Source organism: Trachypithecus francoisi, unplaced genomic scaffold (genome assembly GCF_009764315.1).
Source record: "Trachypithecus francoisi isolate TF-2019V2 unplaced genomic scaffold, Tfra_2.0 Lachesis_group12, whole genome shotgun sequence".
Classification (NCBI taxonomy): Eukaryota; Metazoa; Chordata; class Mammalia; order Primates; family Cercopithecidae; genus Trachypithecus; species Trachypithecus francoisi.
The window spans coordinates 29,011,197-29,030,771 of NW_022681457.1; the positions used below are offsets into that span (position 1 = coordinate 29,011,197).

General features: G+C 41.1%; 1 protein-coding gene across 10 annotated transcripts in view; it reads left to right on the forward strand.

Annotated features, from left to right (window-relative positions):
* The window catches only part of IL12RB2 (interleukin 12 receptor subunit beta 2), a 92,908-nt gene that overhangs the window by 58,088 nt on the left and 15,245 nt on the right, over positions 1–19,575 (forward strand). For 9 of the 10 annotated variants that reach the window (XR_004440612.1, XR_004440613.1, XM_033225244.1 and 6 more), the window contains exons 10-13: positions 6,515–6,715; positions 11,119–11,217; positions 11,303–11,461; positions 17,637–17,774. Coding sequence is in view for 8 of the 10 variants with exons in the window: in XM_033225244.1 (XP_033081135.1) it covers positions 6,515–6,715; positions 11,119–11,217; positions 11,303–11,461; positions 17,637–17,774 (597 nt within the window). In the remaining 2 variants the exon portion in view is untranslated. The remainder of the gene's footprint in view (positions 1–6,514; positions 6,716–11,118; positions 11,218–11,302; positions 11,462–17,636; positions 17,775–19,575) is intronic. The other variant, XM_033225246.1, reaches the window with a different exon arrangement.

The following is a 19,575-nucleotide window of genomic DNA, read 5'->3' on the forward strand; positions in this document are numbered from 1 at the left end:
GGTGGCTCATGCCTGTAATCCCAGCACCTTAGGGGGCCGAGGTGGGAGGATCGTGTGAGCCCAGGAGTTTGAGACCAGTCTGGGCAACATAGCAAGACCTTGTCACTACTTTTTTTTTTAATTAAAAAAAAAGAAAAAATCAAATAATGCAATTCATTATATAACAGGCTAAAGAAGAAAATCAGATGATCATATCAATAGATGCAGAAAAGGCATTTGACAAAAGCCAACATACATTCATGATTAAAAACTTTTGGCAAACTAGGAAGAGAAGGGAATTTCATCTACTTGATTAAAAAAAATCAGCAAAAACCCTACAGTTAATATCATATTTAATGATGAGAAACTGGAAGTTTTTCCACTAAGATAAGGAACAAACCAAGGATGTCTCCTCTCACCCACTGTATTGGTGAAACAATAGACAAATAAATCAACGATATAGAATAGATAATCAAGAAATAGGCCCACATAATTATATTCAAGTGATCTTTACAAATGAACAATGGTAATACAATGGAGCAAAGACAGTCTTTTCAGCAAATGGTGCTGGAACAACTGGACATTTATATGCAAAAATAAATGAATCATAGACCTTAACTCTTCATAATAAATTTACTCAAAGTGCATCATAGACTTAACTATAAAATGAAAAACTATATAACTTTCAGAAGATAACACAGGAGGAAATGTAGATGACATTGGGTATGGCGATGACTTTTTAGATACAAGACCAAGGACACGATCTATGAAAGAAAGAATTGGTATGCTGAACTGCATTAGAATTAAAAATGTCTGCTCTGTGAGAGACACTATCGAGAGAGTGAGAAGACACAGACTACAGAAAATACTTGCAAAAGACGTACTTTATAAAGCACTGTTATCCAAAATATACAAAGAACACTTAAAATTTAACAATAAGAAAAGGGACAACCAATCAAAAATGAGCAAGAGATGCAATTGACACCTCACCAAAGAAGATGGCAAATAAGCATGTAAAATGATGACCAACATCATATGTTATTAGACAATTGCAAATTAAAGCAACAATGAGGTATCACTATACACCTACTAGAATGGCTAAAATCTAAAACACTGAGAACACAAAATGCTGGCAAGGATGTGGAGTAACAAAAACTCTCATTCAATGCTAATGGGCATGCAAAATGGAAGAGCCACTTTGGAGAAACTGGCAGTTTCTTACAAAACTGAACACACTCTTACCATATGATCTAGCAATCACACTCTTTGGTATTTACCCAAATGAGCTCAAAACTTATATCCACACAAAAACCTGCACATGAATGTTTACACGGTTTTGTCTACAATTGCCAAACTTGGGGGAAAAAAAAACCAAGATATTATTCAGTAGGTGAATAGATAAATAAATGGTGGTCCTTGTAGATAATTAAATATTACTTGGTGGTAAAAACAAATGAGTTCTCAAACCACGAAAAGATTTGGAGTACCCCTAAATGCATGTAACAAAGTGAAAGAAGCCAATCTGACGAGGCTACATACCGGCTGGGCGCGGTGGCTCACGCCTGTAATCCCAGCACTTTGGGAGGCTGAGATGGGCGGATCACGAGATCAGGAGATCGAGACCATCCTGGCTAACACGGTGAAATCCCGTCTTTACAAAAAATTAACTGGGCGTGGTGGCGGGCGCCTATAGTCCCAGCTACTCAGGAGGCGGAGGCGGGAGAACAAACGGCATGAACCCGGGAGGCGGAGTTTGCAGTGAGCTGAGATCGCGCCACTGCACTCCAGTCTGGGGGACAGAGCGAGACTCCGTCTCCCAGCAAAAAAAAAAAAAAGGCTACATACTGTATGATTCCAGATATATGATGTTGTGGAAAAGGCAGAACTATAGATAAAGGATTCAGTGGCTGCCAAGGGTGGAGGAAGGGAGAGATGAATACATGAAGCACAGAGGACTTTTAGGGCAGTGAAACCACTCTGTATGATACTATAATAGTGAATACATGTTATTATACATTTGCCTAAACCCATAGAATGTACAACACCAAGAATAAACCCTAATGTAAATGATGAACTTTGGTGATAATGATGTGTCAATGTAGGTTCATCGATTGTAACAAATGTTCCACTTTGATACAGGATTTTGATATTAGGAGAGGCTGTGCATATGTAGGGACAGAGGTATATGGGATATCTCTATACCTTCTGCTCAATTCTGTTTAGAACCTAAAACTGTTTCTAAAAAATAAAGTCTATTTTTCAAAAGTCTCAGGCAAAAAAGAAAACTACAGAATGATCAAGTAGGGTTGATCCCAAGAATACAAGGATGGGTCAGTATCAGAAAAATGCATCCATGTAATTTATCACATTAGAACTGAAAGAGAGAGAAAAAAAAGGATGTTTTTACCAGATGTAAAAAAAAAAAGTTAAAAAAACTTTAATAAATACATGTATTTCATAAAAATAAAAACTCCAAAAACTATGAATAAAAGAAAACTTTTTAGCATTTTAAAGACTTTCTACCAAAAACAGGCAGCATACATGATCACAAGAAAACGATATAGGCACGTTCTCTTGAAAACTTGCAATACGATAGGAACCAAAAAAGGAAATAAGGAATTTAATTCAAAGATTGTAAAGAGGATATATTTTAAGTGTGTTGCTAATAAAATTATTTACATGAAACATTCAGCAAGGGCAGCAAATTATTAGTTTAGTAGGTTTGCCAGAATAACGCACACAGATTAGCAGTAGAAAAAGTAGTGGAAAATAAAATGCCACTTAAAGAGCAAACCAAAAGTATTGGCCAGGCGTGGTGGCTCATACCTGTAATCCCAGCACTTTGGGAGCCCAGGTGGATGGATCACTTGAGGTCGGGAGTTCAAGACCAGCCTGGCCAACATGTTGAAACCCCGTCTCACTGAAAACACAAAAATTAGCCAGGCGTGGTGGTGAATGCCTATAATCCCAGCTACAGGGGAGGCTGAGGCAGGACAATTGCTGGAATCCAGGAGGCAGAGGTTGCAGTGAGCCAAGATCACGCCACTGCACTCCAGCCTGGGTGACAGAGTGAGATGGTCTCAAAAAAAAAAAAAAAAAAAAAAAAAAGGCCAGGCACAGTGGCTCATGGCTGTAATCCTAGCATTTTGGGAGGCCGGGGCAGGTGGATCACCTGAGGTCAGGAGTTCAAGACCAGCTTGCCCAACATGGTGAAACCTCGTCTCTACTAAAATACAAAAATTAGACGGGCATGATGGCAGGTGCCTGTAATCCCAGCTACTCAGGAGGCTGAGGCAGGAGAATCGCTTGAACCCAGGAGACAGTAGTTCCAGTAAGCTGAGATCACGCCACTGCACTCCAGCCTGGACAGCTGAGCGAGACTCCGTCTCAAAAAAAAACAAAAAAAAGTATAAAGGGTCTAGGAATTAACCTAACAAAGAACACATAGAAACTTTAAGGAGGAATTTTTAAAACTCCATTAAATGATATAGAAGATGACTCTGACAAACAGATGCTAAAAGCTATACGGAAGTATAAAGTTTCATGAATATCTAAGACCATTTTGAAAAAAAGAAGAGCGCTGGGCATGGTGACTCACGCCTGTATTCCCAGCACTTTGAAAGGCTGAGGCAGACGGATCACTTGAGTCAGGAGTTGGTGACCAGCCTGGCCGACATGGTGAAACCCCATCTCTACTAAAAATACAAACAATTAGCCAAGCATGGTGGCACACGCTTGTAATCCCAGCTACTCGGGAGGCTGAGGCAGGAGAATCGCTTGAACCGCAGAGGCGGAGGTTGCAGTGAGCCAAGATTTCAACACTGCATGCCAACCTAGGCAACAGAGGGAGACTCTGTCTCAAAATAAATAAATAAATAAAATAAAGAAGAGCAAAAAGGAAAGGACTTCACTGACCAAATAGTCAGACATTACAAAGCCTGGTAACATGAACACTATTTTCTGGTAAAGTGGTCAACCCAGACACCGACCCATGATTATATGAAACTTGGTATATGACAGGGATGAGATGCCAAATGTGATGACATGGGGAAAAATTGACTCACCAGGTGGAAAAATAGTAAAATTTATTCTCCCCCATTAAAAAAAAAAAAAAAAAAAAAAAAAAAAACTCTTTTGTTGGATTTGAATTTAAAAACCTAAATGTGAAAGGTAAAACAAAACCAATAGGAGAAAAGGTAGTTGAGTATCTTCATGACCCTAGAATACAAGGATTTCATAAATAAGACGTAAAGTACACAAGCCATGGATAAATTTACCAACATCAAAGTAGCTATATATGTGTCATTAAGTTATCAGAGAGTTGACAGGCTAGGGTAAGATACTGTTGAAAACTGGTAAGTTGGCCGGGCGCGGTGGCTCAAGCCTGTAATCCCAGCACTTTGGGAGGCTGAGGCGGGTGGATCACGAGTACAGGAGATCGAGACCATCCTGGCTAACACAGTGAAATCCCGTCTCTACTAAAAAATACAAAAAAACTAGCCAGGCGTGGTGGCGGGCGCCTGTAGTCCCAGCTGCTCGGGAGGCTGAGGCAGGAGAATGGCGTGAACCCGGGAGGCGGAGCTTGCAGTGAGCTGAGATCCGGCCACTGCACTCCAGCCTGGGCGACAGAGCGAGACTCCGTCTCAAAAAATAAATAAATAAATAAATAAATAAAATGAAAACTGGTAAGTTAAGACTAAAATCTAGAATACAAAAAGCTGCCTGCAAATCAGAGAGAATGCAGGAAACCCAATGGAAATGAGTGAAGTATATGAATTGGCAGTTCACAGAAGGAGAAAGTCAAATAACTAGTAATATATGAAAAGAAACTCAGCTTCATAAGAAATCAGAAAAATGGCGGGGTGCAATGGCCCACACCTGTAATCCCAGCACTTTGGGAGCCCGAGGCGGGTGGATCACCTGAGGTCAGGAGTTTGAGACCAGCCTGGCCAATATGGTGAAACCCCGTCTCTACTAAAAATACAAAATTAGTCAGGTGTGGTGGCACACACCTGTAGTCCCAGCTACTCGGGAGGCTGAGACAGGAGAATTGCTTGAACCTGGGAGGTGGAGGCCACAGTGAGCTGAGATGGTGCCACTGCACTCCAGCCTGGGCAAGATAGAGCAAGACTCCATCTCAAAAAAAAAAAAAAAAAAAAAATCAGAAAAATGAAAATAAAACCACAATTAAATACCACTTTATATATACCAGATTGATAAAAATTAGAAAATCAGAGAATACTAAGTATTGGTGGAGAAATGAGAGCCTTCATGCTTTTCTTGCTGGAATGTCAAGTGGCTATTTTAGAGATAAATCTGGCAGTATTTTGTAAAACAATATGTGAATTTGCTCTACAATCAAGCAATTCTATGCGTATATATCCAGAAACACAGAAACATTCTTGCACAGGCACACAAGAGAACATGCAAGAGAATATTCATTGCATCCTTGTTTGTGTTTGCAAACACTCCAAAAGAACTTCCTGCTTGTCACTCAAATATTGGACAAGTAAAGGGTTTAGGTAGCAGTCTGAAAAAATGAGTTGGATTTACATAATAGCAGCAGGATGTTTATGTCGCAGAAACATAATGTTGAGTGAAAAAAAGAAAAAGCATTAGATTTATCTCCCAATACATTTCATGAAAATTCAACACATATGCACAAAATAACACTAAATTTCAAGGATAGGAATTTGTCCAAATAAATATATGAAAGATGGATTAGAAAGATGCCTAATATATTCACAAAGATTAGGCACCTTTGAGGCCATAGAAATAGAAAAAGGAATGGAGCCAGGCATGTTGGCTCATGCCTGTAATCCAAGCACTTTGAGAGATTGAGGCAGGAGGATCACTTGAGCCCAGGAGTTTGAGATCAGCCTGGGCAATGTAGCAAAACCTTGTCTCTGTCTAACCAAAAAAAAAAAAAAAAAAAATTAGCTGTGTGTAGTGACATGCGCTTGTGATCGCAGCTACTCAGGAGGCTAAGGTGGGAGAATCACTTGAATCTGGGAGGTTGAGGCTGCAGTGATCTGTGCTTATGACACTGCACTCCAGCCTGGGTGACAGAGCAAGACCCTGTCTCAAGAAAAAAAAAAGAAGAAGAAAGAGAGAGAGAGAAAAAAAGAAGCAAGGAAAGAAGGAAGGAAGGAAGGAAGGAAGGAAGGAAGGAAGGAAGGAAGGAAGGAAGGAAGGAAGGAGGAAGGAAGGAAGGAAGGAAGGAAGGAGGGAAGGAAGGAAGGAAGGGGAGGAAAAGAAAAAAGAAAAGAAAAGAGAGAGAAAGGAATGGAAGATGAAGGGGAAAATAATTGTGCACATGACATTTTACGTAATGTTTGAACAAGCTGATGTTGTTAGTTCTCCATGAACTGAGAAATGGAATGAACTTAAATCCGTGACTCCAAAGTCTTTAAAAGTAAGTAGATATTCTTCCAAAAACTTCGTTGGGATAAGCTGTTTGGCTCTTTTTGTTGTTGTTTAAATCTTTATCCCTCCTCTTTTTAAATTTTGTTTCTCCTCTTTCTGCCCGATAAAGGGTTGCTAGCTCCTCGCCAGGTCTCTGCAAACTCAGAGAGCATGGGCAACATTCTGGTGACTTGGCAGCCTCCCAGGAAAGATCTCTCTGCTGTTCAGGAGTACGTGGTGGAATGGAGACAGCTCCATCCAGGAGATGACACACAGATCCCTCTAAACTGGCTGCGGAGTCCCCCTTACAATGTGTCTGCTCTGATTTCAGGTACCTAATCGTTTACCTTCCTTCTGGAGGGTTACTAAGTTCACATTTGTTTGGGGAAACTGCAGAAAAGAGCCAGAACCCTGCCTTCAATTACAGGTGGCTAGATGATAAGAGAGACTGATGACCTAGAGTCCATCCAGCAGCACTTTAGAATACTCCACTGCAGACATAAATGACCAACTGGTTGACCAAAAACTCTATTATTTACGGAAAATCCATATCCCTAGCACAATGCCAAAGAAGATGAATGAATAATTGAACCAAACAAGTATGGCTGAGAGCTAAGTTAACTGGCCAGTGTAATAGACACCTTTGTTTATCATAGCACACTGCATGATAATACATGAGGCCATCCTTAACTGTGTGGGGAATTCATTTATTTAATAACTCTCAAAGCAATCATTTTCAGTAAGAGTCGGTATGGCCATTGTGTAAATGAGGAAACCAGGAAATCCTTCATTCTCAATTCTGCTACTTATTGTGTAGTAATAAATCCAGAATTATCTATATGACAGTTGGTATTTCTAATCCTCAGTTTCCTAATCTGTCAGTGGTTAGAATCAAGTGAGAGGACGCATTTGAAAATACATTAAAATGATTGGGCAGAACTTAATGTCATTGTTAAGCATAAATTCAGCACTGAATTGAATCAGTGGTTTAAAGTTCTGGCTCTGCAGCCATACTACCTGAGTTTGAGTCTTGGCTCTGTCTGTGTGATCTAGGGCAAGTTACTTAACCCCTTTGTGCCTCAGTTTCCTCATCTGAAAAATTAGGATAATAATATTACCTACCTCATTGGGTTATTATGAAGACTAGCTGAATTACTTCGTGGAAAATGTTTTGAACAGTGCCTAATACATTTTAAGGGTTCAGTAATTTAGCTCTCATCAATATTACTATTATTACATGAGACAGAGCTAATATTTTAAGGTTTTCAAGCTCTAAATCCTATAATGTCTCTATAACAATCATTACACCTGTCTAGGAGGATATACACACCCTGCTTAAGGTGACAAGATTTATACAAATGAAATAAATAGCACACTGCATGACAATACATGAGTCCATCCTTAACTGCATACCTCTTTAACAGTCTTGCTGCTCAGAGTTCTAGCAGGTTAATTTTTCATCACTACCCTTAAATAGAATGCTGCCTACCTAACCCAGTAAGCATCCAAAGGAAGATGACCGAGTTATTAGGAGCCTGGAACTTCTAATCTGGAAACCATTTAGCCTAGAAGAGAGAATTCTAGATGGGCATGGGAATGGGACGGCTTGATGGCTGTTGCTGGTTTTGACTTTACACACAAAAGAGTATGTTTTCCTTTGTTACTCTGGAGAGAAAAACTAAAGCCCTGTGCGGAAATTATAAAAGAAGTAGCTATCAGCTCAATTTTGAAAAAGAAGTGTCCTGCCTTTGATGGTCTCTAATGGGACAATCGATTACCTCTCAAGGCAGCGTGTTCCCTGTCCCTAGAGTTTTTGCAATAGAACCAGTTTTCTTTCAGGGTTGTTATGCCCATCAAATCAGGTGAAAGTGAATAGACAAAGCATTTACCAAACTTTAAGCTGCTATGAAATTGTAAACATTATTATAAGCTGTATTAGGACTTATCCCTGTGGGATAGTTTGAACTATATGGCAAGAGAGATGTTTTCCATACTTAGTGAAATAAGTGTCTTTATGCACTTTAGAAATAATATTCATTTGAATTAAATCAATATACTAGGCTGGGCACGGTGGCTCACGCTTGTAATCCCAACACTTTGGGAAGCGGAGGTGGGCAGATCCCCTGAGGTCAGGAGTTCGAGACCAGCCTGGCCAAATGGCAAAACCCCATCTCTACTACAAATACAAAAATTAGTTGGGCGTGGTGGTGGGCACCTGGAATCACAGCTACTCAGGAGGTTAAGGCAGAAAATAATTGCTTGAACCGGGGAAATGGAGATTGCAGTGAGCCGAGATTACGCCATTGCATTCCAGCCTGGGTGACAGAGTGAGACTCCATCAAAAAAAAAAAAAAAATCTATATACTAATGAATAAAATGACTTTATTCAAGTTGTTCTCCTGCTTGGAAACACTTGGTTAGGTATTAGTTTATGTTGATGTTACAGTCTGGAAATAAACACTTAAATATTATTTTAACAATTCATGGTTATTATTAATTCAAAATGGCCCCCCCAGTCAGTAAAATCACTCACTGTTACTGATTTTCACCAGCCTTTTCCCAGCATCTGGCTGGGGCAGATTTGGGCATTTTGGAGTGGGCCAGAATACAGCCCAGCTCTTGATTTATAGGTTGATGGAGGCTAGGCTAGAGACTAGTCCCGTTCTGCCTGGGTGAAAATGCTTCTGACCATATAGAGCCACTCCTTTTACAAATACATAACATCATAGTGTCTAGAAAACCTTCCCTGCGCCCAGAGTTGTTGGGGGCCCTCTTTTGCCTTCTTCCTTGTTACCAGTCATTGAATGTTTGCCTTCTCCCACACTTACGAGGTGAAATTAGCTTTCTGCAGAAAAACCACCGAAGTGATGGTTTATAAACATGGGGGCAGGGACTTTGCTGAAGGGTACTAGGTATGTATGTATGTATGTATGTATGTGAGTCGGGGGAAATGAGTCTGGAAATTGCAGCCAGACTCTAGAAAGGAAAAAAAAGTCTTAGGAGTATGGGCTTCATCCACTGAAGGTTTTGAGGTGGGGAGCAGATATTGTTAGGGAGTATTCATACAAGAATCAGCCAGTAAAATAGGAGTTCCTGAGGCCAGAACTGGGGAACAAGCTTGCTATGAGGGCTCTACTCTTGGTGGAAAGGGAAATGACAGCTGAATTCCGAAGCCATTGTCTTCTCTCCTCCACTAAAGGTGAGCCATTCACAAAAATAAACCACAGCTTCTAATGCAGCAGTTTCCAAGGCCTCTTTCCTGAATTCACATTTTGGATGGCAAAATACAAGGGAACTATCTGCCTAATGAGCTTATCTGGAACTCCCAGGCCTCCATAAGGCAGTGGTTGGTTGGCCCCTTTCATGACTAGGGGCAGAACAGCCAGGCACTGGGGGCTGAAAGCTACTCACTGGCCCCTCCCACATGAAATATGATTTCATATTCCATGTTGCCCTTTGGGCTTCTTGGTGTCAATCCCACCCATGAGGAGTCTTTGGATTACCATACTAAGCTGACTGTGTCATTTTCTCCACTTCCCTTGGTTCATGAACTCAAATTGGAATTTACCCATGGCATGTGTTCTGATCTTGTCATGGTCTCTTCTGACAACACTGGTTGTGCAACTGAGTTTTATGTGCTATTTGCTGGAATACTTAATGGGCAATGGATTTTCATATAAAACACACATAATTTAATAAACTATTCTATGATATAAAATTAATCTTCCTGAAAAAAAAAAGTTAAACCCTAATCAACTGTCAGCGTAGGGGACCCTGGCTACCTATCGGCTGGGCATTAATCAATACTGGAGAGGGTCCTTACTTTGCCTCCCTGATACTATAGTTACCTAGTAGGAATTATCTCTTTTTCCTTTAAATGTTCATTTGAAATGTAAAAGTATATCAGGAGAGGTATCTATGAAAGGGGCCTTTGTTCACAAGCAGTAGAAATCTGAGATTCATGGAAATAAGGAATTCTGGCGGGGAAGAAAGACTTGCCAAAAAGCTTCATGACTGACAGAAAATTGAAAGTGTGGCCGTTTAAAAGCCAGGAAGAAGCATTAACAATTCCCAAGTACCTTTTAAATCTTCCAGGCTGGGAAGCAACTGAAATCTAACTGGAACATAGAGGGAGAGGAGGTGGGGTAACAAGGGGTTGGATTGCACCCAGAGCACCCTGGTTAGTTATGCCTGAGTGTGTCATCTGCCCTGTCAGATCTTGGTAAGCATCATGGAATTAGAAAAGCCATTCAGGTTCTATGCCTGCAAAATTCCAGCCTCACTTTCCTGTAAACTGCAAATGCTTTATTTGTAGAAATCAAAAGGTTTTTTTTCTTGAAGGCAAGTTGTTTGGTTTGTTTCAAAAGCAGTCTGGGTGTGTGTGTGTGTGTGTGGTTACATTTAAATCTGTGTTGGAACTCAAATAGCTTTTGTCTCCTTCTTAATCACGGTGATATGGTTTGTTTATATGGAAAGAAACTCAGGTTCGTTGGTTGGTTGGTTGATCTCATCCTTTGAAGTTGGGAGCAGTCACTTCCAGAAGCCAACGTCATGGCAAATCAGATGCTGAGAATTTGTAACATAGGTCATCAGTCCAGACTGTGCTTGAACCATCTTTAAACTAGGAAAAGCAAGAAACACCTTGAAAGCATTTGTATCAGATAATAAAAAGGCTGCCTTTAGTGACTCACGAGTAATGGCACGGCTGTTAAGGGAATTCCCTTTTCCTTGCAGAGAACATAAAACCCTACACCTGTTATGAAATCCGTGTGTATGCACTCTCAGAGGATCAAGGAGGATGCAGCTCCATCCTGGGTAACTCTAAGCACAAAGGTGAGTCTTGGAACCTTTTGCCAAATTTTGCTTTAATGATTTGGATTTGGAGGGTGACAGAAGCCTCCTGTGCCCTATTTTACAGCACCACTGAGTGGCCCCCATATTAATGCCATCACAGAGGAAAAGGGGAGCATTTTAATTTCATGGAACAGCATTCCAGTCCAGGAGCAAATGGGCTGCCTCCTCCATTACAGGATATACTGGAAGGAACGGGACTCCAACTCCCAGCCTCAGCTCTGTGGTATGTGTGAGAACCAAATGCAGTGAATAGGGCCTTCTTGTTTGGATTTCAGTAAAACACAAGGAGGTGTGCGTGCATATCTACACACATGTGCTAGCGCAATGCCTGGCACATAGTAAGTACTCCATAAATACTTGTAAAGTTAACTGAATGAATAATTAGAAAAGACATCTAAATACACAAACAGAAAGTTATTGAATATGCGTTATGTGCCAAGCAAATTGCTAAGGATAGAGAAATGAAGTAAATGGACTATTGACTTCTTTGTTTTTTTTGAGACAGTGCCTCACTCCGTTGCCCAGGCTGAGTGCAGTGGTGCAATCACTGCTCACTGCAGCCTTGACCTCCCTGGGCTCAAGCAATCCTTCTGCCTCAGCCTCCCAAGTAGTGGAAACTACAGGTACATGCCACCATGTCCAGCTAATTTTTAATTTTTTTTTGTAGAGACAGAGTCTCCCTGTGTTGTCCAGGCTGGTCTACCAACTCCTGGGCTCAAGCGATTTGCCTACGTCAGCCTCCCAAAGTGCTGGCATTATAGGTGTGGGCCACAGCGCCCTGCCAATCCTGTATAGGCTTTGAGGTTCACAAGAAATGCATTTGGAGAACTTTTAAATCCCAACATTTGCAATTACTATTATAGCATATTACTTTCTTCTTAAAATGGATAAAATATGATGCAGTTTAAATAACACTTTATGGCCCAAAATTATTCTATAAGTATAAAACTAAAGCAATTAAAATAAACTCTAGCTAGAGTGTTGTCTCAAATGATGTCATGGATCACTCATTCAGGTATAGTTCCAAGTCACTTGCCACACTTGATGTTCCAATCTTTGATTTATTCGGAGTTTTTGTTTTTCTTGACTTGACCTTCTCTTTATTTTGTAAAAAAATTTTGAAATATTTTGTAAAAATATTTCAGGAATATTTATCATAAAGAAGGAACATTTGTATTTCTTTATGAGAGTTAGTAGGTCTAAGAAGAATGCAACAAAGCCACCCTGAGATGCAGCTGCCAGAGAGCTGCCTGCAGGGGTGATTTTCACCTGGGAAGCTTGAGGAGTTGTTCTTCTCTCTTGACTTTAAGAGGTCCACAGTGTGACTTTAAAAGCTGGTTAATTTTTATTATATAAATAATACTAAAACATAAAAATAACTCAGAAAGACATAAAAAGAAAATTCATCTTCCCTTCACACTTAGGCTGTTAACAGTCCCTTGTGTATTCCTCCAGAAAAAAACAATTGATGCATATACAAGAAAATAGTTGAGATCTTTTTCAATATTCTGATCTACACCTTGCTAGAGACCCTTCTACATCCATCTATGTGAACTTACGTCATTCTTTTTTATCAGCTCTGTAGTGTGCCGTCATAAGGGCTTACGGTCATTTGTTGAATGAATCCACCATTGATAAACAGAACATATCACTGATCAGAATTTCTTCCCCCTGGACTTGTCCCAGAGTAAGTCCGTTCTGAAATGCACCCCAAGAGGTAAGGAATCAGTTGATCTCTTCTGGAGGCATCTGGAATTCCTCATGTGAAATTTGCCCCCCAAATAACTTTCATTTTGGCAGAGTTTAAACTGAGATACCCATCTGCAACCACGAAGATCAACACGGTCTGTTGATTCTTTTATTATTATTATTATTATTATTATTATTTTTGATACAGGGTCTTGCTCTGTTGCCTAGGCTAGAGTGCAATGGCACGATCTCAGCTCACTGCAACCTCTACCTCCCAGGTTCAAGTGATTCTCCTGCCTCAGCCTCCTGAGTAGCTGGGATTACAGACATGCACCACCATGCCCGGCTAATTTTTGTATTTTTAGTAGAGGAGGGGTTTCACCATGTTGGCCAGGCTGGTCTTGAACGCCTAACCTCTGGTGATCCACCTGCCTTGGCCTCCCACAGTGCTGAGATTACAGGCGTAAGCCACCGGGCCCAACCTCTTTTTTTTTTTTTAACAGTAAGCCATCTACTTTAATAGTAAAAGTCTCTTGAGTCTGTTAATTCTTAACACTGCTTGTGGATGTTGAAGAAAATGCCTTCCTTATTTTGTCATAAATCTGATGACTCTAAAGCCTGCATAAGGGTATTTAAAAATAAGCTAAAAGGGGAGGGAGAGTGCAGATTCACAGTCCTATTTTATACTAGTTTAGGTTAAATTTCCATTTAATTCAGTATCTGTTGATGGATAAGACCTATTCCCTATCTTCGACAAGCTCACAGTCTATAAGGGAGATAGAAAAGTACACAGAAGAAGGCTGGGCATGGTGGCTCACGCCTGTAATCACAGCACTTTGGGAGGCCCAGGTGGGCAGATCGTTTGAGCCCAATAGGTCAAGACCAGCCTGGGCAACAGGGTGAAACCCCGTCTCTACCAAAATTACAAAAAATTAGCCAGGCATGATGGTGTGTACCTGCAATCCCAGCTACTCGGGAGGCTGAGGTGTGAGGATCACTGAGCCCAAGCGGCAGAGGTTGCAGTAAGCTGAAATCGCATCACTGCATTCCAGCCTGGGCGACAGAGCTGGACTGGGTCTCAAAGAGTGAAAAAAAAAAAAGGAAAAGTACACAAAAGGGATATAACTGTCATAATCAAGGACTGACAACTACCTATTGCATTTGGCAACCAGAAATCATTGGTGAATTCACAAGGGCACTTTCTAGAGAGTGGTAGGAGGTAGTAGGTTAAGGAGGAGGGAGAAGGGAGAAAGGCTTCACCCTTTCTCCTAGGAGGGAGAAAGGCAAAGCAGGAAGGTGTTCTGCTTTGATGGCCCCATCTTACTGGTGTTTCAGCACCATTGACCAGGCAGCAGTATTAACGGCACATGTGGAGCACAGTAAGGGCAAAAAATGAAGGACCTGCCTTGGCAGAGGAGGTAAGGTGTAGAGCCGGGGGGGTACCCAGGTATCTGGATTGTAGTGAGTTATATGGGTGGCTCTGTGCACAGCCACTTCTTTGGAAGCTTGTCCATATTGCCATGTGCACCAGTAGAGCCATGGCCAGCACATTTTTCTACTGGAGAACACATTGTACTTTGCTACTACCTAGTAGTCTTTGCCAACAGTCTCTAAGCATCTTAAGGGAAGAAGTCATGGCAATTTGCTCAGCATTATCTCCTCATGCCTAGAATATAGCCAGACACATGGTAGGTGCTTCATAAAAATAAACAGCTGAATAACACTCTACCCTTTGTTAAATCCAATGTAGATCGTTAGACAAAAACTTGTTTCCAGTAGCAGTGCAGCTGTTTTGTCTAGTACCACTTGACCTTCCTATCTACAGCCTTTCCAATGACTGGCAACTATCACATCTTCCTACACTGGTGCCTTTATCATTGAACCACCCTGAGTGTAAGGTTTCAGACCGCCAAGGATTGAATGGCCTCTTTTATCTCTGCCAGAGATCACAGCCCAGAGGGAGCAGGACCAGTATTTCCTGCTTGACATCTTAACTTCTTTCTCCTATTATACAACTCAGCCTATTTTGCCAACCAAACTGCTGACACCGTCATCCTCCTCACTGCCTCTTCCCATGGAGCTTCTATTTTTGTTCTTCTAATATGTGTGCATATGTGTGTGTGTGTGGATAAACTTTATTGGCCCAGCAACCCATACAAATCCCTTCCCTTCTGTTCCAATGTCTCATTTCACTCCCAGAGTTAAGGATGCCCTCACACAGTTGGACAGTTGATTCCCTGACGCTTGCTGATGTTTTGCTACAGCAGGAGGAACAGAAGGTCTCTCTAAAATTAATTTTTTAATCCCCTACTTCAGGACTAGAGAAAGGGCTTTTTGAGCTCATTCATATAGCTTAAGTCTATGCAAGCAATTTCACCAGGCTAGAGGAGACTTGAGAATTTTCCACAAGGACTTTTCTCAACAGGATGTAAAATATACAAATTCTCTGATTGTCATGGTGAATAAATTATCTGTATGGGCTTCAACCCCTTTGGATGGAGTAGAGGTAATATTATAGGACTTCGTCTTGCTGATTACCCATAGTAAGCAGGGATGGGATAATGGAAGGGGTCTCTTTTCCCCATTAGATAGTGGACTTTTTGAGGCAGATTCTATGCTTTTGTATTGTCAGTGCCTTGTCCAGTGTAGGCACTCATATTTATGACTGTTGAAATAAATTCAGCATGCAAGACATCTCTGACTTGCCCTGGAGTTTGTGAGCCAGTATGTGTTGAGGTTGCAGTGAGCCGAGATTGTGCCATTGCACTCCAGCCTGGGTGACAGAGCAAGACTCCATCTTAAAAAAGAAAAAAAAAAAAAAAAAACTATTAAAATTTGTCTCAGGTTTTTTTTTGTTTTGTTTTGTTTTGTTTTTAGCTGACACAGGCTACTTCTACCAAAGTGCTGGCCTTGACTCTGCCATCCTCCCCAGCTTTTGAAAAGTCACTCCAAAATCCACACCCAACAGGCCACTGGAGAAGATTGTCTGTTTACTAAAGGGTACCCACACTCATGTTTCTTAGATTAAAAAAACAACATCAGTGCTTGTTTACTTGATGTGTTTACTCAAAACACAAAATCTTGCCTACAGAGAAAACTGCAGGGGTGTTGAGAACATAAGGCACTGGTAATCTAGGTTTACAGTTGCCAAATAAATCTAATCTAAGTATCGTTGCTCTAGTTTTTAATGATTTTATGTCATACTGAAGAAGATCCTCATATTATACCCTATAAGCTCAGGGCCCAGAGCCTACAAATGGAAAAGTGCAAAATCAAAGTTTAAAAGTGTTAAGTGAGGCCAGGTGCTGTGGCTCATGCCTGTAATTCCAGCACTTTGGGAGGCTGAGGTGGGCAGATCACGAGGTCAGGAGTTTGAGACCAGCCTGACCAGCATGGTGAAACCCCATCTCTACTAAAAATACAAAACTTAGCCAGGCATGGTGGCACATGCCTATAATCCCAGTTACTCAGGAGGCTGAGGCTGAAGAATTGCTTGAACCCAGGAGGTAGAGGTTGCAGTGAGCCATGATCGTGTCACTGTACTCTAACCTGGGTTGACAGAGCAAGACTCTGTCTCAAAAAAAAAAAAAAAAAAAAAAAAAAGTTAAGTGAATGTCTGTTTCATTAATTGTTAAACTTATATAGGCCAGGTGTGGGGGCTCACGCCTGTAATCCCAGCACTTTGGGAGGCTGAGGTGGGCAGATCACTTGAGGCCAGGATTTTAAGATCAGCCTGGCCAACATGGTGAAACCCCATCTCTACTAAAAATACAAAAATTAGCCAGGCATGGTGGCACACACCTGTAGTCCCAATTACTCGGGAGGCTGAGGCAGGATAATTGCTTGAACCTAGGAAGCAGAGGTTACAGTGAGCCGAGATCATGCCACTGCACTCTAGCCTGGGCGACAGAGCAAGACTCCATCTCAAAAAAATACAAAATACAAAATTTCATAACTGGCCGGACGCAGTGGCTCACACTTGTAATCCAGCATTTTGGGAGACTGAGGCAGGCAGATTACTTGAGGCCAGGAGTTTGAGACCAGCCTGGCCAACATGGTGAAACCCCATCACTACCAAAAATACAAAAATTAGCTGGATATGGTGGCACACACTTGTTGTCCCAGCTACTTGGGAAGCTGAGGCAGAAGAATTGCTTGAACCCAGGAGTCGGAGGTTGCAGTGAGCTGAGATCGCGTCACTGCTCTCCAGCCTGGCAACAGAGAGTGACCCTGTCTCAAAAAAAAAAAAAAAAAGATTCCACAGCCTTGAAAACAATTTGTACATTTAACGTTTCACCTCCAGAACTCCCAAATAAGCCTGATAAATACTAGAAATATTATCATCACTGGAAATAAAGGAGTTAACTATAGCTAAATATTTTCAAAAGCAAAACAACAAAAATTTATTCAAAAGATTTTACCACAAAACACAAAAAAGATAAAAGAAAATTAGAAAATAAAGTAAAAATAAAAGATTTTACTACAAAAAATAATTTGTTTGATATGCTGTGGAGTGAGATATCCATAAATGACAATGCCTAGGGCCTATTAAGGTATTAAGTACTGAGGAATTTGGGCTATTTTAAAATAGCAAAATGCTTTTTCCTCCCAAATTAAATGAAGCATTAGAGAGTAAAAATGAGTAGAAGCCTACATTAAAAGCCATATCCTTTAATACGTGCCTTTCTTCATCTTTATCTTCCTTTCAGAAATTCCCTATAGAGTCTCCCAAAATTCACATCCAATAAACAGCCTGCAGCCCCGAGTGACATATGTCCTGTGGATGACAGCTTTGACAGCTGCTGGCGAAAGTTCCCAAGGAAATGAGAGGGAATTTTGTCTGCAAGGTGAGAGGCAATGTTAAGGATAATGAGTCCACCCTGGATTCTTGCACAGGCATGCACTTCTATTACATTTGGTATAGAGATAACCAGATTTTCTTTAATTCACTAATAACTTTCTTGCTGTCACTTTACACTTGTTGTTTCTCCTAAATAGAATGCTTTATCACTCTACTATCTTCTTGCAGACAGTGTCTACTCATGTTTCAACATTCATCAGAAATGCTTCCTCCTTCAGGAAGCCTTCCCAAATGCTCCTTACATAATGCACTTACATTTAATTCCTACTCAAAACTCTGAATCCAGTAGGCAAGGACTGATATCTGTTTACCTCTGTCTTCAAGGCCTAGCATGGTGCCCAGCACACAGTACTTGCTTACTAAGTATCTGTTCCATGAATGATGAGAATTACATCAACAATAATAATAGCAGCTATTGCATATACAACAGTCATTCTGTTAAGCACTTTGCATACTATATTAATTTGCTAGGGCTGCTGCAATGAATCACCACAAACTGAGTGGCCTAATCAACAGAAATCTATTGTCTCACAATTCTAGAGTCTAGAAGTCCAAGATCAAGGTGTCAGCAGGGTTGGTTCCTTTGGAGGGCTATGAGAGAGAATCTATTCCAGGCCTCTCTCCTCTTTTCCAGTAATTTGCAGGCAGTCATTAATATTACTTGGCTTGTAGGTCTCTGCTTTCATCTGGCATTCTCCATGTGTCCAAATTGTCTCCTTCTTATAAGGACACCAGTCATATTGGATTAGCGGCCCACTCTACTCCAGTATGACCTCATCTTAACTAATCATGTATGCAATGATCCTAATTTCAAATGAGGTCACATTCTCAGGCTGGGGGTTTAGGACTTCAACATATAAATTTGAGGATCACACAGTTCAACCTATAACACATACTTTTGCTAATATTCCCTTACCAAAATTACATGGTTATACCTACTTCATCCTACCAGACACTCAATATGAAATGAATTTTTAAAAATGAAGGATTATCATGCCTTTTTTAAAGTGAGGGGACTAAGGTACAAAAAGATTACCCAAGGTCATGGAAGTGGTCAGTGGCAAAACTACAAATCAAACTCAGATTTGAGTTGCTTAAATTAAGTTAAATTTGAGTCTGAAGAGTAAGTGACCCAGCTAGCATGGGCTTCCCTCCACCAGCTAAGTTACACTGTTCTCTCTAGCAATGCTCATTTGCATCTGCTCTAAGCATCTTGCTTTGTGACATGAAGCATCAAGTTGACCATTCAAGAGACTTTCTTGTTCTATGCCAGGAAACTCTCCACTGGGAAATTAACAAGACTTCTTCTCATATCCTGAGCACTCCCATGAAAGTTAACTTGCAGCCGGGCACGGTGACTCGTGCCTGTAATCCCAGCACTTTGGGAGGCCGAGGCGGGTGGATCACGAGGTCAGGAGATCCAGACCATCCTGGCTAACACAGTGAAACCCCATCTCTACGAAAAAAAATACAAAAAAATTAGCCGGGCGTGATGGCGGGTGCCTGTAGTCCCAGCTACTTGGGAGGCGGGAGAATGGCATGAACCTGGGAGGCGGAGCTTGCAGTGAGCCGAGATGGCGCCACTGCACTCCAGCTTGGGCGACAGAGTGAGACTATGTCTCAAAAAAAAAAAAAAAAGGAACAAAAGAAAGTTAACTTGCTCGATTAATGTAGATTAAGGACTCAGACAAAAATTAGCTGGGAGTGGTGGTGCACTCCTGTAATCCCAGCTACTCGGGAGGCTGAGGCAAGAGAATCACTTGAACCCAGGAGGCAGAGGTTGCAGG